Raw genomic sequence first — 25,226 nt, 5'->3', positions numbered from 1 at the left:
TCGGATGCAACTTTTCTGCTCCGGTTCGAAAATCTACTTTTCAAAGACTCTGACGCACAAGAGTTCAAGTAAATTTGGCTATGAGAATTGCTTTCACTTTTTTTTTTAAATCCCGCGGATAGGTTCTGTCTCGTTCCTACGGGCAAGGCATTCTAAATCCTGGGAGACATTCCTGAGAAGGTACAGTTGTAAGTTTTCTAATTAGTAAATTGTTGAGGTTTCAGTGGAAGAATGGAGGAGCTCCTAGTGGTTCTGTTACCACCCGATAGTCCTAATTTATACGCTAGGTATCTCGGGGTATTGTGATGCAATGCCTTGTGTGTCATACAGGCGATTTTTAGATGGATTTGGGCCTCAAAAGGTAGCCAGTTTGAGGGCACGAAGGTCCGGGGAGATGTAACAGTTCATTTTAGAGCCTGTGATGAGTCTGGCGGCTGCATTGATTGAGACTCTTAGAGGGGCCGTCGTCGTTCTGGGAATGCCGCAGAGAGCAACAATCCCATAATCCACTCTGGGTGTTACTAGAGATTGAACTGCCTGTTTGAAGTCATTTACAGGTATGAAGAGTTTTATTCGTCTCGGGGTGTTCATCTGGAAATTTGCTCCTTTAGTTGCTGCGCTGATGTGATTCTGCTATTTAGCTTACTGTCTAGAGTAATTCCTAGCGATTTTGCAAAGTCAATAATGAGAGGTTGACAATCGAGTACTGTTAGATGCTTCACTCACTCGCGTATGATGGTAGTTTGGTTGGGGGGAGCGATTAGGAGGAATTTGGTTTTGAGGGTGTTAAGTTTTAAGTGGTTATTGGTCAGCCAGGTCTGTGGTAGTGGACGTTTGAGTAAAGAATCTCTTTGAGTTGTTCCATAAACAGATTGAAGAGTGTGAGGGAGAGGGAAGATCCCTGGGGTACTCTTAAAGAGACTGGGGTGGACTTGGATAGAGATCGATTGATCTTGAATCTTTGAGTTCTATTTTGAAGGAAGGAAGTGAACCAGTTAAGAACCATAGTCCCATTCTGTGTTTCAAGAGGTCTAGTAAATTGTCATGTTTGACTGTGTCAAAGGCTGAGGATAGGTCAAGCAGGATAAGTAAACAGGCTTTGTTTTGGTTTAATATTTTTAATGCGTCATCTTTTATGTGGATCATGGCTGATTTGGTACTGGACCTGTTCGAAAACCAGATTGGAATTGGTCGAGCAGGTTGAAGGGATCTGTATGGTTGCTAAGCTGCGAGTGTACACATTTTTCGGTTTTTCCAAATTTCCTTCTGCATGTCTATTTTCACACAGAAATGTTCTTGGTGTTGTATTAATGTCGTGGAGTACTGTCATTGTAGACTTTCATGAATTTGCATGATTAGGTGAATCTTGACCAGTGTTTTTATTTTCTCCAGCTTTTACTTAGCTGAAATCTCAATGGCCTTAGGGCACCTGCATCAAAAAGGGATCATCTACCGAGATTTAAAGCCAGAAAACATTATGCTGAATCATCAAGGTAAGTGAGATGTAGATCTTCAAATGTGCGGTTTTACGAATTGCAGAAGATTGTCTATTTAGCTTTATCGGGTCTAGTTACTGCACCCTTATTCAATATCGCGAGGCAAAGGCACTCTTGTCTAATATTTTTTTCCATTGTGTGTTTAAAGTTAAGTTTGTCTTGGTTGATAATGTGCTGCCCCTTCTCTCCTTTAGCGGTGTCATTTCATTGTGTCTCTTCCCTGGTTTGGTTTTTCCAAAGTTAAGCACAAAGCACTACAGGTGCCTGCAGACGTCCTGCAGTTAAATAATGAACACGTTTCTCTTTTCCTTAGTCTCTCTCCTCTTTCTACTCTCCCCCTTACTCCACTGCCCTGCTTTGCTTCCATCTCTTACCTTCTCTCCTGAACGCTTCCCCTCCCCCTCTCATCACTCTTGTGTCCCTATTTCTCTCCTCGCCCTCTCCTCCCCCTACACCTGTTCTTTCCCACTCCTTTTTCACTCCCCCTTTATCTTTCTTCTCTACCTTACCCCATTTACACTACCCCACATATCCAGCACATTATCCTCTTCTTTTTCTCTTTCCTTCACCTCTGGCTCATCACCTTCTCTAACTCCCTCTCCTCCTCTTGTCCCTCCTGCCTTCTTGACTTTCTCCCTCTCTACTCTCTCCTCCCTTTCTCTCCAACTCTAGCAGTTCACCTACTCTGCCCAAGGCACCCATACCAATCAACTAAGCTTTTCACCCTGGATGAGTGTCACCCAAGCAGCAGCAATGCAAGCTTGCCTCGCACACCACCAGGACACTGTGCATGTGAGATATAAGCACGCATGCAGCTTTCCCTGGCATTCAGCAGTGCTAAGCAAAGAATGCAGACTGATGAAGGACTGAGACTTCTCCTTCGAGGGAACAGCGTGTGCTCCATCGCCTCTGCCAGAGGATGGGGAGAGCTCCTGGTTATGTCTTAAGAGTCGGAGACCTGTTCCTAGGATGGAAATGATGCTGTTCCTTTTTGGTTTTTTTTGTAATTTAAGGCTAGGTGTGCATAATTGTAGAAGGATCGGTCACCGGAGCTGGTGCATAGCAAATGAATCGCACAATACTGGTAAACCTAAAAGAACGGCAGCTCTTGTGGTTGCCACTAACAGTAACAAAACATGAAGCTGTTATTGGAAGAAAATTAGGCAACCTGTTTTTGGGATGCTTCAAGGAGCCAGTTGCCGTTACCAACTAGTTAAAAATTCAAACGTCCTGTGCAGTCCTCCTACCATGACAAGCTTATTTTCAGGTGCAAACAGGCCTGCAAGGTAACTATTTGCATTACTCATTGAAGCACAAAGCTGACATATATGCTGATGGAGAGGAAAATGACGGGAGTATCAGGAGACAGCCAGCACTCAACCCGGTCCCTGAATTTACCACCACCCACACAAGGGCAAAGCCCTTCATTCAGAGCAGTGTGAACGACAAGTGAAAAGGACTTGAGTCGGAGAATTGATTTTAATCCCGTTGAAAGGAACATGTTGCTTATGTTCTAGTACGGCAGTTTATCAGTTGTTTTGTGCAAAGCGATGCAATGCTTACCCTGATATGCACCTCAGCATAATTTAAAGTGAGGCAAGTTATGTAGCTTTAAATGTACACTCTCACCTGGTGTAGTTATGGATTCCAATCGAATGTTATTTATTGTACATGACACTACGTTTTAGTTGGTCCCTGGCATTACAGGTGGGCTGCGGCTAAATAAACCTCATCTGTTTAGATTGGACTATGATTCCCTTAGTGGTTGTGAGTTGGCTCTAAGCTTTAACCCACAGGACATCCATGCGTGTGATCGAACTCCTCCAGTTCTGTTATCGCGCTTTACAAGTATTGGGGCGCCTGATGACAAAGTCCGGGTCTTTTGGAGCCACTGTGAACATTGGAGAGCCAAAGCAAGGTGGCCGGCCCTTTTAATCACACAAGTATATATGAAATGTATCACTTCTAACGGTTTACTCGGTTTCTTGTAATAAGAGAGCAGTAGTTTACTGTGATTTAAATGCACCACTAGGCTATTCCGCAAAGAAGCATTCGTATCTGAAAAGAAAATACATTTGAAGTGTTGGATGGTTTTTATGCAAACTCACATCTCACTATCTGAGAAGTGACATTTGTCTGTCACATATTCCAATACTTTGTGTGAATTTCCACAGTGCTCGAACAGAATCTGAAGCCTTTTCCAAGTGTTTTGATCTTTAATTCAATTAATGGTTCCATAGTTGTTCGATCAACAAAGATCTTTTGGGAATTTTTTCTTAAATTTATTATGCTGATCTTTGCGCTATTAAGAACTTGACTGTAGTAGCGCTACACCAATTTGTATGGGTTGAGCCATGGAAGGTCTTTGTTGGAATAAAACTGCTTGAAATGAAAAAAGTAAGAGTTTTCCCATACATGTTCAGTGAACATAAATTCCCAAGTGACTGCCAAATAAGTCATAACCTTAAGGCAGCTATGCATTGTTTTAGGAGTTTCGCAAGCCTCTTTCTGTGATTTAGTAAATAAATAAGCATTGACAAAGCCAATAGGTCTCGCCTATCTAAGATCTACTGGCTTTGTCAACGGGTTTTTGTCCATGTTGCATAGCATCGCACCCGATGTGCAATGTGGCTGAAAGTAAAGAAAATAAAAGCGCTGGCAGTTGTTGTGCAGCATGTCTGAATGTTATTTAAAAAGAAAGCATCATGGTGCATCAGCGCTCCGCATCAGTGTTTAATTTATTTATTTTTTCTTTCAGGCATGTTGCAAAGCTGCTGCTGTACAACATGACAGTTAAAAATAAATAAAACGCTATGATGGGGTCAGCATTGACATCTTCAGGACTCTTATTTTCTGTACTTTCAGCCATGTTACCCAATGGCTGTGTTGCTATGCAACACGGCAAAAATAAATTGGCATAGACAATAGATATCGCATAGGCGAGACTTTTTGTGTTTGTCAATGCTGCTTTATTTGCCTCTGTTCCAAATATTCTCACATTAATGTCAGTGCTGTCCAGATGCCTAAAAGTGTAGTCGGTTTTAGCATTACCACAAAATCATGTATATTTACTGAAAATCGTTTAAGCACTGTGCAATTGACAGCTTTTTCTAATGCTTATTAACACTCGCAACTACTTCAGGAATTGAGGGAAACCATTTCACCCAGTCATGTGTTCGTAGAAGAATGGCTGCCTGAACAGCTGGGCACCACCTCTGCTTCACAAAAACGGCATTTCAAGAAAGCCACACCCCCTTCCTCCTCATGAAATCTGTCTATTCTTAGAAATGACCTGGAGTCATTGTTTTTCACTAGTTTTATGAAGAATCTTTTGCAGTTTGCAAGGTTATTTCCATGGCTTTCATTTGTGTGGCCTTGTGCAATGGGTCCCACTGTGTGGATGACATCTCAAGTTAAAAACATTGTACGTGAGCTGTTATGCAACATGGCTTACTGTCAAAATGAAAAACAAGCAGGTGAAATTAAGAACGAGCAGAGGATGTTCCGTTACGGCTAAAGCTGCTGACTTTGGAGCTAGGGAACCAGGTTTAAATTTTGGCATCGGCTCAACATTTTGTGATTGTGGGCAAATCGCTTCATCTCCCCAAGATAAATAAAAGCGTAAAGCATGGTGAAATTGCAAATGACATCAATACGTTTGGGCAAAAATGCAGAAAAAGACAGTAATCAAGACAGATCAATGTGTTCTTGGTCCAGACAAAGAAAAGGAAGTGACGCCTCGCACATGCTGCCGAATATGAAGGCAGCAAAGAGCGATATTGATGCCAACAAATGGTAAATAATGGACAGGCTAAAAGTTCCTTTTATAGAGATATTTTAAAAAATGTTATTAGGCTCAATAGGTTGCAAAGCAACAGCAACAGCAACAAATGCGTGCTACATGCAGGCTCGACCTAAAAAGGAGTTATGAGACACGTGAATGTTTGGCTTTAGGGGTTTGGTTTATTTGTCCATAATTGGCGTATCTTTCATAGATTCACATGCTCGAATCATTCCCTGTCCTTGAGATGGGAGTCCCGCGGTAAGATAATCAAGCAGTGCTTAATAAATTTCATAGGCTATAATGGCCCATTAGCTATCTTATCAGTTGCCTATCTAGGTCCTTTTTAATGAAATGAAAATTTTTATAGCGCGATTGCTACCCTGAGGCATCCTAGGGCTGCGGACAAACACGTGTGGAAGAGCGGTGTGGACCTAGTCTGATTTGTTGAACAGCAGGGTTTTTAACTTTTTTTGGAAGGGCAGAAGATTGGGCTCTGAACGCAGGTGGAGGGGAAGAGAGTTCCATAGTTTGGCCGAGTTGTGGGAGAACTAACGGCCCCCAATCTGGCTCTCTTGATCCTGGGTATTCTGACAAGGAAGGAGGAGGCTGATCTAAGCTGTCTGTTGGGGTGTTAGACCGGGATCATAGAATGATTGATAGTGGCGCCCGTTTTCCAGAAGGCTCGGTGAGCGATGCACAGGCCCTTGAATAAAATTATTTTCCTGACCGGGAGCCACTTAAGTTTCTTAAGTTCGGTTTTGACAGGGAGGCAACGAGGGATCTGGAGGAGGGTTCGTGCTGCACAGTTCTGAATGACCTGGAGCTCGTTTAGAGTGGCCTGGGGGGCCCCTAGGTAAAGGGCATTCCCAAAGTCCAAACGAGACAAAATGAGACCCTGGATCATGATCTGTCTGGCCTTAAAGGGTAGTAGGGGTAGGATTTTCCGGATAAGCCGGAGTATACCTAAGCAGGTGACTGAAAGTTTGGCTGCTTGGTGGTTAAAATTGAAAGACTTATCCAGCCAGATGCCCAGGCTCTTAATTGTGTCCTTGGGTATGGGGGGGGGGTGTCCAAGACACGTAGGCCAGAGGGGGTCAATAGTAGGATTGGGGGAGTTACCTAGGAGCATCATCTCGGTCTTGTCTCCGTTTAGTTTGAGACATGATGTCATCCATGAAGTCACTGCTTCCAAGCAAACCCTGAGGTTTTTGGGTCCGGGGTGAAGTTGGTTTAGGGCCACCACTAGCTAAGTATCGTCCGCGTAGGTGACTATTTTTATCCCGAAGGGGTGGACAATCTCAGCAAGGAGGCTCATGTAAATGTTAAAAGGCGTAGGGCTCAAAGAAGAGCCCTGCGGCACACCACAGCCAAGAGGTTTGCTGGGGAGGTGATGTCGCCCTCAAAGACTTGAAAGGATCGATCAGACAGGAAGGACTCCAACCATGTGAGTGGTTTCGATGAGACTCCTAGATTGGTAAGTCATTGCAGTAATATGCTATGATTTACAGTGTCGAAGGCAGCAGTTAGGTCAAGGAGGATGATGGCTGCAGTGACTCCTTGGTCCATGATCTTCCTTGCCTCCTCTGTCACAGTGACAAGGGTGGTCCCAGTCCCTTGCATGGGTCAGAATCCTGTCTGGGATGGGTCGAGCAGGTGGTAGGTCTCTATGAACTCCGTCAGTGTCTTGTTGACGTGTTTCTCTATGATCTTGCTAAGCCAGGGTAGTAGAGAGATTGGTCAGTAATTCCCTGGGTTGTTAGGATCTAAGTTGGGTTTTTTGAGGAGGGCTCTGACCATGACCCGTTTTCAGGGGAGCGGGACGGTTCCGGTGGCTAAAGAGGCATTGAGCAATTCTGGAATGGTGGGTAGGATGTGCGTGGTAACTGTCAGCAAAGAGCGTGGGGTGCTGGGACATTAGGGGAGCTGGATTTTACTTGAAGCATGATGGATTGTAGCATAGAGGAGTCAAGAGAGGGAAGGTTGACAAGTGTTTCTGGGGGGTGGAGCCCTAGCTCAGGAGGTTTGATGGATGACGTGGGGATCTAAGTGTGGGGAAAGGAGGTATAGATGGTTTGTAAAAGAGTTCTGCCAGGTCATTGTAGCGGGGTTGGGCGTTAAGGGGATTTTGAGGTTTTTCTGGGAGTTCGAGACGGGTTTTTGCAATTTGATAAATTTCCTTAGTCCTAAATGCAGCTGCATTGATCTTGTTTTCGAAAAAGGCCGCTTGCGTGATGCTGATTTCTTTTTTTATCGCAACTCTATATGCAGTTTTTCTGGGGAGTGAGTAGTCCAGACGCCAAATCCTCTCGTTTTTTACGTTGACGTTTCTTTTCTCATAAATCCTCTGAGCAATTTGAAGAACTACATGCTAGGTTGGCTAAGGAAGGAAGGCTGGGAATTGAGAAATTGTCCTAGGGTTCCGGGTGGGCGATATATAAACATACCCGAGAAGGTGCCAGTGGGGGAGAAGTCAAGGGAGTAGGAGAGACTTTCGCTGTTAGGTTTTGGATTGGGGGAGCTGCGGCAGCCATAGCATTCTCTGTAAATAATTGCTAAGCCACTTCCTCTTCCCCTTGAACGGTCTTCGTGTAAAATTTGGTATCCTCTAGGTAGGGCCTGGATGTTATCAGGTTCTGATTTGGAGTGGAACCAGGTTGCAGTCAGAAACAGGGCATCTTGGTTTAGTTAATCTAAATGCAGATCTCTGTAGTGTGTTTGGAGAGTGATCTGCAATTTCGGAAATACAGGACCTAATGTTGGAACATAGCCAATCAGCTATTAGCACCCTCTAGAAGACTCCCAGCAGAGGCAGATTCTCTCATTTTCATGGCATGTTGTGTGGAAGGGAGACTCCCTGTGTGCTACTCAGTTTCTGTAGAATTTTTTCAATCTGGACATCATGTCCGACAAGAGGGGTCTTTTCCGCCCATGTAAGACCTGTGGCAAGAGGAGAGCCCATGTGGATGATCCACATAAAGGGTTCATTTATTGCCTCCACCCAAAGCATGAGGTGAGAGAATGCAAGATCTGCCCCACCATTTTCACCTAAAACCCTCAAGGACAGAGAATGTTATTGCTGTGGCTTCAAACCACTAAGAACCAGAGCATTTAATCTGATGAAGAGAGTGAGAAATCCTCCAACTCTCATAAAAGGGCCAGATCTAAGGACAGATTCTCAGGAGAAGGTAGGAAACACCATAAACCTTACCAGGACTCCAAGACCGCTAAGCCAGAAAAAAGAGAGAAGTGCTCCTCAGAACTTGCGTTGTCTATGCCCTCTACGCCGTTTACAAAGGATGAAGATTGCCCAAGAGCTTCCTTTTCAGATCTCATGAAAAACCATTGTTGATGTTTCCTCACTTGTGGACGACTGAGTGTAACATCGTCGGCACTGTCGTCGATTGCAACTGGAACGACAACTGCAATCTTTGCTCCTAGGTGAGAGTCTTGCTCTACAAAAGCTTGTCGATGCTGAAAGATCCATCATCATTGAAGACCATCGACGCCCTCCCGTCTAAGACGATCCTGTTGATGACTCTTGCTGACGAGTCAGTTGATGATCACAATTATTATTGCACCGTCAATGAGAGCACTGACGACAACTCCGTCGTCGAGGGAATTTCCTTGCTAGTTATGTCAGCACAGACCAGAGTTGCTTAGGTTACCAAGGTGACCTAGACCTTTCTGCGTCCAGCCAAACCATACAGTAAAGTTTCTGCTTTAACCCAGTCGCATCTACTGGAAGGCTATGCTGATGATGAGGATGACAATGGTCTTTATGGTGTAGCTCACAGCCCACCAATCAATCAATCAATCATGAAATTTGTAAAGCACACTACTTAACCGTGAGGGTCTCAAGGCGTGGGTGGGGGGGGGATAGATGGTGGTGCTATTGCTCAAAGAGCCAGGTCTTGAGTAGTCTCCTGAAGGTAAGTATGTCTTCTTTCTGCCGTAGGAAGTTGGGGAGGGTGTTCCAGGTCTTTAAAGCGATGTAGGAGAACGATCTGCGCCGGCGTCCGCTCTTCAGATGCGGGGGACGGTAGAGAGGGTGCTGCCGGCTGAGCTGGCTGTTCGGGGTGTAGAAGGCGAGTCGTCTGAGGTATGCTGGTCTGGTATCATGGAGTACCTTGTGCTCATGGGTGAGGAGTTTGGAGGTGATCCTCTTGTTGACGGGCAGCTAGTGCAGGTCTCTCAGGTGAGGTGTGATGTGGCTGTGTTAAGGGATGTCGAGGATCAGGCGGGCAGAGGCGTTCTGTATGCGTTGCAGTCATTTAAGCAGTTTGGCCAGGGCTCCCGCGTAAAGGGTGTTTCTTTAGTCTAGCCTGCTGCTGATAAGGGCCTGGGTGACCATTCTTCTTGTGTCGGTTGGGATCCACCTGCAGATCTTCCGGAGCATGCGGAGGGTGTTGAAGCAGGAGGATGAGACGGCGTTGACTTGCTTGGTCATGGAGAGTGAGTTTAGGATGAACCCCAGGTTGCGTGCGTGGTCGGTGGGTGTTGGTGCTCCCAGGGCAGTCTGCCACCAGGAGTCGTCCCAGGCTTAGAGGGTGGAGCTGAGGATGAGGACCTCCGTCTTGTCAGAGTTTAGCTTCAGACAGCTGTTCATCCAATCGGATGTGCAGTCTGGTGACGTGGGCGAGTGGGGTCATGTAGATGTTGAACACTGTTGGGCTGAGGGATGATCCTAGGGGTACGCCACAGATGATCTTGGAGGCCAAGGACCGGAAAGTAGGAGGCGGATGCTCTGGGTTCTGCTAGAGAGGAAGGAGGTGGTCCAATCCAGAGCCTGGTCTCGGATCCCTGCGTTGTGGAGGCGTTTGCATAGGGTGTGGTGGCAGACAGTGTCGAAGGCAGCTGATGGGTCCAGGCGGATGAGGGCCGCGATATTGCCTTTGTCCAGCAGGGCCCTGATGTCGTCGATCGAGGTTTTCAGTGCTGTGGTTGCTGCGGAATCCGGACTGTGACTGGTCCAGGATGTTGTTCTCCTCGAGGTAGCGGGTCAGCTGTTGGTTGAAGGCTTTCTCGATGACCTTTGCCGATAATGGGAGCAGAGAAATGGGCCGGAATTTCTTGAGCATGGTGTTTATCTCGGCGTGCTTCCAGCTCTCCGGGAAGGTCGCGGTTCCGAAGGAGATGTTGATGGCCTTGCGGAGATGGGGTGCGATGGTGGCGCTGGCTTTGTTGAAGATGTGGTGTGGACATGGGTCTGACGGGGAGCCGGAGTGGATGGTGTTCATGACCTTGATGTCGATGTGGGTCCAGGTGAGCAGGGGGTAGCTGTGGGTGGTGGCTGTGGGGTCTGAGGTGTCTTTGGTTGTTGGGGTGGTCAGGTTGTTGAAGCTGTTGTGGATGTTGGCGAACTTGCGGTGGAAGAAGGTGGCAAGGGAGTTGCACAGGTCTTGAAATGGTGCTGGGATTGGAGAGTTCCTTCACGATGTTGAAGAGCTCTTTGCTGTTGTGTGCGTTGTTGTCGAGGCGGTCCTTGGAGGAGGTCCTTTTGGCGGCTCTGATGTGGCGCATGGCGATCTTGTGGGCTGCTTGGTTCCGCGGTTTCTGTTCGCGGTGCCATTTCTTCTCTAGTTTTCAGCAGCTTTGTTTGGAGATCTGGAGTTCTGCGGAGAACCAGCTGGCATTCTTGGTGGTGTCTGTTGGAGGGTTTCTTGAGTGTGGCGAGAGTGTTGGCGCAGTCGTCGATCCAACGCCTGAGGTTGCTGGAGGGTGGGCGTCGGGCGACGGCGTTGTTTAGCTGGTCTTCCGTGAATTTGCTCCAACTGCGGCCTGGGACCTGTTGGGTGCGGTGGTGCGTGGTGGGTTTCTGGAAGGTGAAGTGGATGCAGCGATGGTTGGTCAAGTGAAGTTCAGTGGTGTGGCTGAAGGAGACGTGGGGGCTTGCGGAGAAGATGGCGTCAAGCGTGTGGCCGGCGAAGTGGGTGGGCGCAGTGACGAGCTGTCTGAGTCCAAGGTTGGTGAGATTGTCGGTCAGGGTGGTAGAGTTGGTGGTGGTGGTGTTCTCGAAGTGGAAGTTCATGTCTCCGAGGAGGATGTAGTCCGTAGAGGCGAGGGCATGCGTGCTGACTAAGTCGGCGATGGAGTCGCTGAACTGAGGTCTGGTTCCTGGGGGTCTGTAGAACAGCGTTCCTCTGAGGGTGGTGTTGGGATCAGTGTGGATCTGGAAGTGCAGGTGTTCGGCGGTGCTGAGGGTGTCGTCTGAGTTGGTCGAGACCATGAGGGTGGTCTTGTGTATGATGGCGAATCCACCTCCTACTCAGTTGGGGTGATCTCTGCGGGTGATCTTGTAGCCGTCCGGGATGGCTTTGGCGATGTTGGGTGCTGAGTTGTCGTTCATCCAGGTCTCTGTCAGGAAGGTTACGTCCTAGGAGGATGTGTGGAGCAGGTCCCAGAGTTCGACGGCGTGTTTACGTACGGAGCGGGTGTTCTGTAGTATGCATCTCAGGTGGTTGCGTCTTGTCCTGGTGGGTGGGTTGGAGGTTCAAAGACTGGTGAAACTGCAGTTCTGACATGAGAAGGGTCCTTTAGCATGCTTCGGGTAAAGACGTCGCACTGCATTCTAAAGGAGTTCTGGTCTTGTATGGCAACCTTAAAGAACGGATATTAATCCAAAAGAGTACTTGTTGATCTCTTTTGGAGTACACACTCTTCTTTTCTTAAACCACGAGGAGGTCACCCCGGCAATTCTGACCCGAGATTCGGTGATCCCTGACCTGCCTCTAGGCGACGTGTGCCGTCTACATCCGGAAGGTCCCCCCCTAACTGCGACCAGTAGCTGATAAGATCTGACCCCAAAAGGCACCCCTGCACCCGACGCCCCACGACCTGTGTGCCCAAACCGACTATGCCTAGCCAAACTCTAACTACCCAATTTACCTCTCCACGTGGTGGTCGCACCCAGAAGTCCTTCTCCCTGCCTGCAGTTCTTTACCAAACCTAAGGCTCTCTGTAGAAAACAATAAGGCACCAGATGTTGAACAGCACTCTGCACCCGGCTGCCCTAGTGCAGCTGAGGGTGTACTTTTTATGCCAAGTTGTTTCCCTGTTTGCCCTGACCTAAACCCTAGGAGCTTTGCTCCCAAACCTCTGTGGCCGGCTAGCCAGCCGCCACCAACCAGAGGCTCCCTATCCCCCATTGGATAACAGGGGCCCCACCACTGCACCCGGCGACCCCACCACTGCACCCGGCGACCCCACCACTGCACCCTGCGGCCCCACCACTGCACCCGCCCGCCCCACCACTGCACCCGCCCGCCCCAGTGCCGGTGAGGGTGTAACAAGAGTGCATAACTGACCCTAGGGGGACCCCTGAGTCTAACCCCAGAACCTGAACTCCCACTGTCGATAACTTACCCATGTACAAATAACTTGTTTTTCCTTCTTAGGGTACCATTGACAATTTTCCTCCTAAAAGTTTCTAAGTGTGGAGTTTCAAAATCTAAAAGTATTCTTTAAAAATCGCACAAATAACCAAAACGTTTTTACTCACCTGTTTACAGGAAATGTCCCAGTGCTGAATCCGGTATCCAAAGAAACAACCAAGGGCCTTGACTCACCTCAGCAAGGCAGAGTCCATATACTAACAACCAAAACAAGTGCCAATACTGAGATCCAATATACTAGACAACTTTGCCGGTGTGAGTTGAATCAGGTTTGAGTTAGATTACGAGTATGCATGAGGTTGTTGTATTGAATTTTATTGCACTGTCATTTGTATGTCTACGTCTGTTTTTCCTTAATTAATGTTGCTGTCACACACGTTGAAAATAATGTTTTGTATTCTGTCTTTCATGAATATTTGAAAATAAAAACTAAGTCTGAAGGACTCATTCCACTTCAGGACTACAAATTGATCTTTTTAGTCTTTGACAAAGTTGTCTAGTATATTGGATCTCAGTATTGGCACTTGTTTTGGTTGTTTAAGAATCCAGGTATCAGCATTGGGAAAGAAAATTACAGTAAAAAGTAACTAACTTGCCTGCAATTTATTGAAAAAGCCTATTCATTCAAATGTACTGTATTTGCTGAGCGTTGCAATCTACTGCTCCCCTGTAAATCAAAGTACAATTTCTATTGCTTTTACAAACTGTTCGATATTCAATAACTTATTACTGTGCCAGGTTTGCTTGGTTCCAAAATAACACTGTATATTCTTTATACAAAATAATTGCCCTAGAGTTCAGTCTCTGAGTGTATGAATTAATTTGCTGACTGAGTGTGTACATCAAATGCTTAACACTGTCCTCTGATACTGCCTTACTGCTCGACCATGCTACCACAAATGAAGATTAAGGTTCTATCTAACTTTAACCTCTGCCTACCTTTGGAGTCATCTGGACCCTATTCCACTATCCCCTGAACGCAAATTCTAGCCGTTGCTCGCAGACCGGAGATTCAATCACTACATCGATAGGGGCTCTGCAGCGCCTACCTGCGTTTGAACAGCCTTCGAAGCGCTCTGCAGGCATTATCTGGGAGACGCTGCCGTTCGAGTGATGCTCCTGCTGTGGCAATGAATCACAGAATAGCGGCTTGCAGTAACAGACCACGTCGATCCACGTGATATCACAAGGTACGCCTGGGGTACTGAACAATAGACTTTTAAAGCGAGATTGGCACATTGGTTTTCTCCCGGGGACGGGGGCTTTTTCACACCTGCTACTCCCTGAAGCCTAGACGCACGCCATGCCTGACCCTAAGATGGCGGATGCGAGGGACTCGAATCTTGAAGAGGGAGCCCTAATCTATTCCAAGTGAGCCCTGGCTACAATCGCTATCACAGATGTGCGCTGTCGCAGAGGGAGACACAGCGAGGGCACTGCTCAAGTCCGGTAGGTGGTTTGGAGATGCTCCCTACGCCACACCGCTCTCTTGTTGACCACGTCCGCCATTGCTGGCTTTCACAGCGCGACAGAGGACGCGTTTCCCCATGGAAACGCGCCGGACTTCAGGTGCTAAGTTACACCACAAGGGATGCCCTGTGCCTGTTTCCTCAACTTAAAGGCTGCAATATTAGACTGTAACAGTATTCATGGGTCTCAGACCCCCTGGGATGAACCCAATCAACCTGAGGATTAATGCAAGAAGAACTTTGCCTGACCACAAGATGGCTGCCACTGTTGACGATGTACTTATACTCCTGGACTATCAAACATTTGGTCATCGACCAGACCTAGATCTTAGCCCTCATCCAACCTGGATCCTGCGCACCATTCATGACATTTACACTGTAATCTGTCCCTCGACTGCTGAGACCTTGCAACCTGACCGATGCCTGATGGAGCTACCCCGATAGCTATAAGGGAGATGGGCTGTGGATTCCCTCCTCAGCCGTCACCTACCCAGCTGGACATTGGGCAGACCTTCCTTCGTCTCTCCAGCTGTCATCGCCCTACTTCCCCCTACACCCTTCTCCCTCTCCGACCTGGAACCTGCACACCCTTCATGACATATACCCTGTGAACTTTCCCTCGACTGCGGAGACCTTGCTACCTGACCGATGCCCGGTGGAGCTACCCCGAAAGCTATAGGGGAGATGGGCTGTGGATTCCCTCCTCAGCCGTCACCTAGCCAGCCAGAGATTGGGCAGACCTTCCTTCGTCTCTCCTGCCGTTATCTCCCTCCTTCCCCCTTAACCCTATCCGCCCAATTCTATCCTTCCTCCACACTCCTTAATTGTGTTTTCCTATAACCGATGTAAACTGCAACTGTTTTTAACTGTGTAATAATGTGTTTCCTAATGTAAAGCGCTCTGATACCCACGGGTCTAGCCAGCGCTATATAAAACTCTTTAAATAAATAAATAAAACCCCAGCGTACTGCTACGCAGGCATGCTTAGTTGAGAATTTCAGGCTTCAAACCGGAGGTGCAAGCCTCTATTCTCAACCAACAATTTGACAAGGAACACATCTTTGGCCCAACAGCGGACACTTCGCTGGAAAAAATGAAGAAAGACACTGAGGTCGCCAAGTCCATGGGGGCTTTGCAATTACCTTCAAATAGGGGATCCTTTTGTGGCTCCTTTTACAGGGTTGGCTCCAAAAATATTTCTACAGAGAATCCCTCCTTCTCACAAGGGCAACAACAAATCGCCCTCGTCAAGAGGCTATTTTAGAGGAGGGTTTAGAGGAAACAATGGTAAGGGACGAGGCAGAGGCAACTCAACACGCATTTCCCCCACAAAAAGCAATGACTTCATTCCGCCACCCCCCGATTATCCCACTCCTGTCGGGGGAAGTTTCTCCCAATTTCTTCCTGTCTGGAATACAATCACCTCAGACAAATGGGTTCTACAAATTATCCAATATGGTTACTGCCTGGAACTTAGACATTCTTTCACACATTCTTCCAAGATCACACGCAATCTCACTAGAACATCTCAACCTTCTCAAGCAAGAAGTTCTCTCTCTGGTAAAGAAAGGACCTATAGAACCAGTCCCATTACAATATCAAGGGGACGGTGTATACTACCTGTGTTTCTTAATTCCCAGGGACGTCTCTCAGGCCTATACTAGACCTCAGAGAACTAAATCTATACATTCAGTCGGAACACTTTCATATGGTGACACTTAATGGACACCTATTTCCATATACCAATACACCCTGCTCATCGCAAATACCTCAGGTTTGTGGTAGCGGGCCAACATTATCAATTCAAGGTGCTTCCACTCGCACTAATTACCGCACCCAGGGTTTTCACCTTATGCCTGGCAGTAGTCTCAGATCTACGAAGATCACGCATTCACGTCTTCCCATACTTAGACTGACTCATAAAAGCCAGCTTGCAACAAAGCTGTCTGTCACACTCGCAAAACAGCGCAGTTGCTCCACGATCTTGGATTCACAGTAAATCTGTCCAAGTCCCATCTCCAACCATCCTACACGCAAGCGTATTTGGGAGCCACTATTGATACACAAAAGGCTCTGCCCTACCCCAATCCGGCTAGAGTCTTCAATATGCAGACTCTACTCTGTTTCAGCCTCAACACTCATTGCCAGCTAGTGTTCTTGCAGTTACTAGGGATGATTGCATCTTGCATCCTAATAGTCCCTTACACAAGACGTCAAATGCATCCACTGCAGTAATGCTTAGGACGTCAGTGGAACCAGGCTCAGGGTCCATTATCAGATCCATTGTTGGTGGACTGCTGCGCCCATCGCTCTCTGCAGTGGTGGAATCCACAAAACCTTTCAAAACGGCGGACCTTCATTGACCCGGTTCCACAGACCGTGTTAACAGCCGACTTATCGCTCACTGTTTGGGGAGTTCATATCCAAACGCACACAATTCAGGGTATGTGGAGCTTGCAAGGAAAGCAGCTTCACATAAATCATCTAGAGCTGCTAGCGATTTTTCTAGCACTCAAAGCCTTTAAAGTGTATCTAGTAGGCAAAGCTGTACTGATTTGTACATTCAACATGACAGCAATGTACTACATACAGAAACGGGGGGGGACACTCTCCAGCTGTCACAACTAGCACAGACCATTTGGAGATGGGCCATTTGTCACAAAAAGTATCTCCTCGCAGAACACCTGCAAGGAGTAAACAATAAGACTGCAGATCCGCTCAATCATCAAAGACAACAGATACACGAATGGAAACTCCACCCTCAAGTTCTCCTCCCATTCTTTCAGATTTTGGGGCTTCCCAGACATAGATCTGTTCGCCACACACCTAAACAAAATGCCCAAGCTTCGCATCCAGGTATCCACACGCCTTGTCCAGAGGCAATGCACTATGGATGAATTGGTCCGCGATCTGGCACCTGAAGTCTTGGAGTTTGGCTACCTCAATCTCCCGTCAGACTGCATAAATATTATAAAAGACCACAAGAGCTTGCTATGCATCAAAGTGGAAGCGGTTTGGAAGCGGTTTGTCATATACTGTAATAACAATCGGATCAACCCGCTTGATGCTTCAGTTCAAAACATTATATGCTATTTATTATATCTGCAGCGTTCAAATTTAGTGTACACATCCATACGCTAACATCTTGCTGCCATAGCTGCATACCTTCTCTCTTCAGAGTACCTATCAATAACGCAATTAAGAGTCATTCCCCCAAGACTTCCACCTGCTGCAGTGTGGAATCTCAAAATTGTCCTCACCAGACTGGTCCACCTTTTGAGCCATTGCACAGATGTGAGCTGCAATTTCTCCCTTGAAAGGTAACTTGCCTCATAGCTATTGTGTCACTGAGGAGAGTAGGTGAGCTTCAGGCACTAACCATAGAAGAACCATATTTACAAGTACACCAAAACAAAGTGGTTCTTCGGACCAACCCTAAATTTCTACCCAAGGTCATTTCTGCCTTTCATATCAACCTATCTGTTGAGTTGCCTTTGTTCTTCCCTCAACCAGATTCTGTGGCAGAAAGTGCTTTACATACCTTAGGTGTGATTTGAGCGTTACTCTACTACATAGAAAGGACAAAACCTTTCCGTAAACCAAAACAACTATTTTTGGCTTTTGCTCCACCACATAAAGGCAATCCCATATCAAAATCTGGTATTGCACAGTGGATAGTCAAGTGCATTCAAACATGCTATGCAAAAGCAAAACTAACATTGACAATTCCCCCTACAGCACACTCCACACGCAAACAAGGGGCTTCTATGGCAGTCTTTGGAAATATTCCCATAGATGACGTCTGCAAAGCTGCAATATGGTCTACACCGCACACATTCACAAAACACTATTGTGTAGATGTATTAGGAACACAGCAAGCTAGTGAGGACCATGCAGTTTTACGTACACTATTTCAAACGACTGCAACAGCTACAGGTTAGTCTCCGCTTTGGGAGATCACTGCTATATAGTCTATGCAAAGCATGTGATCTACAGCTCACATGCCTCGAACGGAAAAAGCTCCTTACTCAGTATGCATCTGTTCTTTGCATGTAGAGCTGTAGATTCAGATGCGGCTACCCGCCTCCCGGGGTACCTATATCTGTTGCAGTCACATCTTACTTAGATACATGTATACATGGATATCTCTGTCTACTACTCCTTCACTAACTCCATTATCACCCTCTGCGGGAAAGCAACCTAACAATGGAGTCGATGCCCATGCGCACTATCACCGAAAGGGGGAGTCACCTACCTTGTGACTGGAAAAGACTACTTCGAACGAAAACAAACATACAGACTCAACACTAAATGGTAGGCTATGCAAAGCATGTGAATCTACAGCTCTACATGCCAAGAACAGATGCGTACTGTGTAAGTAGCATTTTCCTTATGAGGGGCCTCTTTTGTTCTTTCCCACCGGTGCGTGCACCCCCTCTGGAGTAGAAGCTCCACTTGTTCCTCAAACAACTAATGAGGCAGCCTTTTGTACCAATTCACCAAGCAGAGCTAAAGTTTCTCACCTGGAAGGTAGCCCTCCTACTGGCTCTCACTTCTTTGAGGATTGTTAGCGAAATCCAAGCTTTTACAGTCCAGGAACCATTTCTAAATTTCGCTGATAACTGACTCTTGGAACGAACCAGACTTTTATTCCAAAAGTCTCGACACAATTCCACCTCAACGAACCAGTTATACTTCAGTCTTTATTCCCAAATCCATCTAGTCCTGTAGAGCAAGCGTTACACGTGCTGGATGTTTTAAAAGATGTTTAAAATTCTACCTGCCTAAGGACATAAGAAAGAGTAATCAGCTACTGGTGGCTCATGGACAGGGCGGAGAAGGAACAGCAGTAACTAAAGCGACTGTAGCCAGATGGGTCTCCTCAGCAATATCATGACAAGGCTAATAAGCCCTTAACAAGAAGAACTAAGACACACTCCCCCAGGTTAAAAAAAACAAGTTTATTTAGACATTTGTACATAAAACATTCTCAAATAAGGCACACTTTACAGTTAAAACATTACAAGGACCCCCCTCCTAGCAACCCTACCCCCAAAACCCTATATTTCCTAATAAAAAATCTGTTTGACAGACAGTAAAAACTGAACAACTCCAACTGCCACATCAAGATAACGCATTTCGGACAATAACTCCACAGCTTTATTTCTATGGAGAGCATCATATTTTAAAAAAACAAGGGTCTTAAAAACGTAATTCAATTTGCATAATAAAGGACGCAATCCATAAGAATATGCTTAAGGGTACATTTAACTTTCAAGGGGCAGGAGCAGAGGCCACAATTATTCTGCACCCTAATCCTATGTTGGCGGGATGAGTAAATTGGATTACATCCCACCCTGGCCTTTATTATAGCATTCCTCAATCCTGGGTTTAGTAACAGTGATAGATAAGAAAAGACACTATACTGGCCCCATGTAGCAATCGAGACACTAATGGACTATCTCTATTTCAGATATACTAGGTCAATTGATTCAGACGTCGTAGCAGCAGATTCTCTTGTTGCCTGGAAAGGGGAGCCAAGATGTGACTGTACCACTAATTATATGAAGATTCCTATGTGCAATTATTCTGGTTCTTACAGCCTTTGCCCACATCCTTTCACTGCTTTGGATCTCTTGCCAACACAACTTGGAGACTTTAACCACCTCCTCATTTTCGAACAATGTGTTAAAATATCTTAGAGCCCGAGTAGAGGCCGCCATGTTCCAAGAAACCAGATTGCACTCTCTCCTTATGGTCTGAACCATGGTACGTTGGGATGTATTACGTCTTACTACCCCTTCCAATCTATCCCATTCATAGGTTGGATCAAGGGGGAAAACCTGCCCCCCCCCCATACAGGCCTAGCGGATATATCTTCACTTCAAAAGCCTTTAATAGTGGGATATGAGATAGCCCCCTGAACCTACCATTGAATCTTGACTGGCAGCTGTCCTGCAATAGGGCCTTTGTTTGGTAGCATCCCAATTCAAATTCCAGGGCAGTTTGTACATCGGCAGCTCTGTTTGCTGGAGTAACACTAGAAAAGATTTGCTGTGCTGCGACATGGAAGAGTGTCCAAACTTATACGTAGCACTACTGTCTGCAATCTATGTAACTTGAAGATGCTGCTGTGGGCTGTAGGAAGGTGCCTAGTGTTTAGTTGGTTTTCGACTTAGTTGGCCTGGGATCCTGCTAATCAGGGCCCCAGGCTATATGCTCTCTCTTTAGAAATGGACTCCATGTACCCTAGGTACATTACCAATTGGATACTGGATCACCCTGAGAGCCCCTGTACAGTGTACCATAGGTACCCAGGGCATAGGTGCATCCAAGGCCTACCAGGGGCTGCAGCATAATTTTTGCCACCCCTGGCTGGCCATTCAAATCGACATAACTGGCTGATCACTCAGCTTGGGCAAGGTGGTGTAATCACTCCTTGCTTAGATATAGTATACCTATATCTAACCTTGTATCTAGACACATATACACCTATAAGTCACTCCTATGGCAGGCCTTAACAATCCTGGAGGCAGAGTGCTTGGTTTTATGTGAGATGGAGCTCTAGCATGAGCTGAGCCTGTCTTCAGCTTTCGGAACCATGTCCTTATAGCTGTTCTAGGATATTGCCATACCATATACTCTTAAGTGCATTATGTACCTCGCAGTCAGATGCTAACTATGGTTTGGCTTTATCGAAACATGTCGAGTAAGGTGTCATACGATTTGGAATACTACCCCCTCGCCAGTCCTGGCGACAGGGGTAGCTTTCCACCCTTCGTGAGGGAGAAGACATGTTGTTCTAACTATTCCCGGTTAAAGTTAACCAGAGCCTCAGCATCACAAAATGGATGCTGCTGCCACAGACACAAGTCTGACCTCCTACTGCTGGGAGTCCTTCCAGTGAGGGAGGCTTGGACAATAGGTTTCCTGCCTTGGGAGGTGCTAGCACCACCCCAGACAGGACTTTTTGTATTGGGACAGGGAGGGCTGAAAGAATTGAGACACTGCCTGGGGCACACAAGGCGTCCCATGCATAGTCCAGTTCAAACCGGTGCCGGGGCTTCCCTGCCCCAGCTCTGGCACGAAACTGGACAAAGGGAAAGGGGTGTAACCGCCCCCTTCCCTGGTCCCACCCATTGGAGGGACCTAGCAGGTAATCCAGCCCCTAAGATCAATATATAGGTAGGAGCTGAGTCACTAGGACTTTAGATTATCCTGACTGAAACTTTGAAACGAAACTCTGGACCTTCATCACACTACTTGGGAAGAAGACTGAAGAATCTCCCTTGTGGTCAAGGAGTGACCACCCTGCACAAGCAGGCACCATCCAGCGATCGAGGACTTGCTTTGCCGCCGCCTCCCGCCAGAGCCCGAGCCCAGAGCCTGACAAGAACGGGATTCCCAGACATCCAACAGCCCGATCCACAGTCCCTGCAAAGCTGAGACCCGTGGAGGCGACGAGAGACGTGGGACCGGCCATCTTGAAAAGTCTGCGACCTGCTAACTGCAGCCCCTGAGGCCCCCTCGAAGCTGTGTATTGGGGATTGAGAAGCCCCAACCCCGAGCAACATCTGCACCGAAGATCAGCTCCGCACCCTCCACAAGTTCTGCGTGGGGCCCTCCTGCATTTTCTTGCTTGACGCGTCTGCCCGGTCACTTGCCCGTTGGCATGTGGCCATCTTGGCGACGAATCCGTGAAACTACACCGCTGGTCTGGTTGCTCCAGACTGGCCCTTGCTTCCCTCAAAAGAAGCAGCCCTCAGACCTTGCTGGTCTGAGTAAGAAGCCTATATCGATTCCTGCGTGGGTTGCCTTTGCCAAGGCTTGTTGCCTCCAATCTTGAAGCAGACAGCGGAGCCTTCGTGGGACAGTCGGTGCCTCCATCATGGTCGCCGTCGATGACTCCTGGACCACATGGCTGCAGATACAAGCTTCCCATCAGCACCTGATTGCATCCCGATATCGCCTGGTTCCGTCCTGGTTACATCCTGGTCACTGGCTAGTGACCCAGACTCTGTCCCCTCTGCTTCCAGGTCCTCTACATCTTCGATCCGCCCTTGGATCTACCCGGACTCCTCTCTTCTGGCCGCCTGCAGCATCTTTTCTCCAAGGCTCCATAGATCTCCAGGACGAAACCTGACACACTTTTGGACCTATGCACCCGCTTCCTGTGGGTTAGGTAACGCGAGTACTACGGTGCTCCTGTAGAGGTTTACACCCCTAGTGTCCTAGTTTCAAGTGGTTAAGTTCTAGTCCAGTCGGAAGACTCCCAAATCTTTAACTTTATAACTTTTACGCACCCATTGACTTCAATGTGTACACTCGTGTGCTTTTAGACACTGCACACGCATCCCGCGGGCCTCCTGCTCCCTAACCATTGTTAGTCCAGTGTATCCCCAGCGATTCCCAAAGCCCTAGGCCTTACCATTGTTTGTGACGTGGTACTTATACCACTTTCTTAGTATATGGTTTAGTGGGCCATCCCGGCCTATCCATATTTGTGCAACTTTTGTCTATTCTATTAAGTTACTTGTTTTGCGCTTGTGCTTCTGTGCTCATAAAGAGTTCAGGGGTTTGTTTAGAAATAAATATATATATATTTTGAATATATATCCTGTGTGGTGTCTTTTCATTTGGTATTAAGGAATATCATATGGTAAAACAGCTGGCTTCACATGCCCTCTTGAGTTTAGCCTAAGACTGCTTTGTCCATGCTACCCCTAGGATAGCTGGTCTATAAGGTTGACTTTACAACCATCACCATAAGGGTTGTTTGGACTGGTGCAAGGTGCTCACTAGAATAGTGAACATCATATACCAGGCCAACTTCTCACATGGGCCAAGCGGTATTATGTCATCTCTTCATTTAAGGTGGGCCTCTTTTCTGGTAAGAGGATTTTTATTTTCATTAACTAACAGCAGTACAATTTTGGGGTACTGCTTGCTATTCTGAGTCAAGCATGTGAATCTATGAAAGATACCCCAATACTGGATAAGAAAAAAGTTACCTGTAACTGCGGTTATTCAGTATTGGTATCTTTCATAGATTCACATGTAACCCACCCTCTCGCTTCCTATAGGAGGGTTAGTGAATTTACTTCGATTGAGTTTGGATGAGGGGCTCCTCTATTGTTAAAGTGAAGATAATTCTTCCACTCCCCAGATTCCTATCAAGTCCTGTTCCTCCATTAGTCAGTGGTGTAGCAGTGAAGACGTAGGCTGTTAAACGAGAGAATATGCAGATACCCAGCTCTGTTTGAGCTGATGATTCTGCTCCTCTGTGGGTGGAGATGTGAATAAAAGATTAAAAGCCTAGTACAGAACCAGGTAGTTGAGGCAATAGCAAGAAAGACACACATGGAGGAGATTCCAGGGGAGCTGACAAAATACCAGACCAGGGGAAATTATGGCTCATTATAGTCCTTCTCTTGAGGAGATTTTGTGTGATGTGAAGGTAGGTATTATTTGAGAGACATGCAGGCAGATAGACCGAGCTATGAGGAAAAGAGCAAGAATCTTGCATGTCCAGCGCAGTAAGAGAACCCTCCCTGCTTGCAGAGTTCTTACATATTGGAGCAGATTCTGCCTCCTAAGGGGAGAGAGAGAAGCCAGAATAGGTGCACTAATACAGAGAAAATATACCTCCCAATTAAATATGAGACTGGGACACCCATGAGTCCCTTGTGTACTTTCCTAACAAAATGGATAGAGGGTAGAATTGTGGGGAAGCGAATTGCGAGAAGCCAGTAGAATCAAGGGGAATATTCTAAATAAGAAGTGGTTTAGGACACCATATTGACTATCTTGTGATGAGCATTTCTGTTTTTTAATGAACTGTACATTGCCAGTACACTGAAATTGCCTGAGATGAAATATCACTAATGGCTCATGATTGAATGGCATTGGCACTTCACATGTGCTATTTCCACTTCGGGGCTAAACGTTGTGTACATGAAGTCTACATTAATTTGCTTGTTCACGCTTTCCTTGGCCATCTTTGTAAGCCGGATTATATGCATTCTGACATGTTATTGTGGGGCAAATATGTGGATGTCTTGAAGGCCTCTCTTTGTGATCAAGAGTATGTTAATGAGTACCTGAAAATCTATTGGTGTGTGTATGAATTGCCCTTTCTGTATGTGGGCAATATTTTTCAGTGTGTGCATAGGTATTTTCTGGCTTTGTCAGTGCTCGTCTGGAGTGATTCTACTGTGCTATAAAACAACCATAATGCACCATAAAACTGTTGTGATTATTTGGTTCTCAAGATGCTTTCCAATATTGAGAGAGTGGTGATCCTACTTAACAGTGCATTTATTATTTGTAAATCAATCTTTGCACTGTGGTTAATAAAGGTGTGGACTGAAAAGGATCAAAAAGTGTGGCACGCCAAATCTAGAATCCTTTGGTAGTGCTTATGTACGAAAGCCTACCTTACAAAACTGCAGATAGTCAGAAATATGTCTGGGTTACAGTATTCTAACATGAACACATTCAACATGTTGAGCTTTGCATCTGGCTTTAGCTTGTCTTCTCTTATTTCTAGGGCATGTAAAGCTGACCGATTTTGGCCTGTGTAAGGAGTCCATTCATGATGGGACAGTCACACACACGTTCTGTGGAACCATTGAATACATGTGAGCTCCCTCAGAAATTGATTTTGGCTTGGTGTATGAGGCATTGTGTGTTTATATGTGTGTGTGTGTATATTTATATATATATATATGTGTGTATATATGTGTGTGTGTGTGTATATATATACACACACACACACACTATATATATATATATATATATAAACACTCTCCCGCTGACGGTAGTTTAATATGTTTTCCGAATGTAATCTGTTTCGTGCAATGCTGTCATGTGATTTTGATGCAAAAAAACGCTAATGCACAATTACAATGGTCATGAACAATGCAAATATGGCTGTTACACCGAAATCTTAATTTAATTAATTTATGATTTCGTGCTCGCTAAATAACATATGCATGTATTTATCTGTTTTCATAACTTTCTTTGTGAATATGAATGACTTATATGGTTAAGCATTACACACACATACACTATTTTGCTCCTAAAA

At 46.3% G+C, this 25,226-nt stretch overlaps 1 protein-coding gene across 1 annotated transcript in view; it reads left to right on the top strand.

Annotated features, from left to right (window-relative positions):
- RPS6KB1 (ribosomal protein S6 kinase B1) overlaps positions 1-25,226 on the top strand; it is a 350,261-nt gene that overhangs the window by 131,225 nt on the left and 193,810 nt on the right. The window contains exons 7-8 of the mRNA XM_086954940.1: positions 1,393-1,493; positions 24,690-24,780. Coding sequence (XP_086811066.1) covers positions 1,393-1,493; positions 24,690-24,780 — 192 coding nt within the window. The remainder of the gene's footprint in view (positions 1-1,392; positions 1,494-24,689; positions 24,781-25,226) is intronic.

This window comes from Lissotriton vulgaris, chromosome 2_1 (genome assembly GCF_964263255.1).
Source record: "Lissotriton vulgaris chromosome 2_1, aLisVul1.2, whole genome shotgun sequence".
Taxonomy (NCBI): Eukaryota; Metazoa; Chordata; class Amphibia; order Caudata; family Salamandridae; genus Lissotriton; species Lissotriton vulgaris.
Note: the sequence above shows the minus strand (reverse complement) of the source record. Positions and strands in the feature narration are given on the sequence as shown.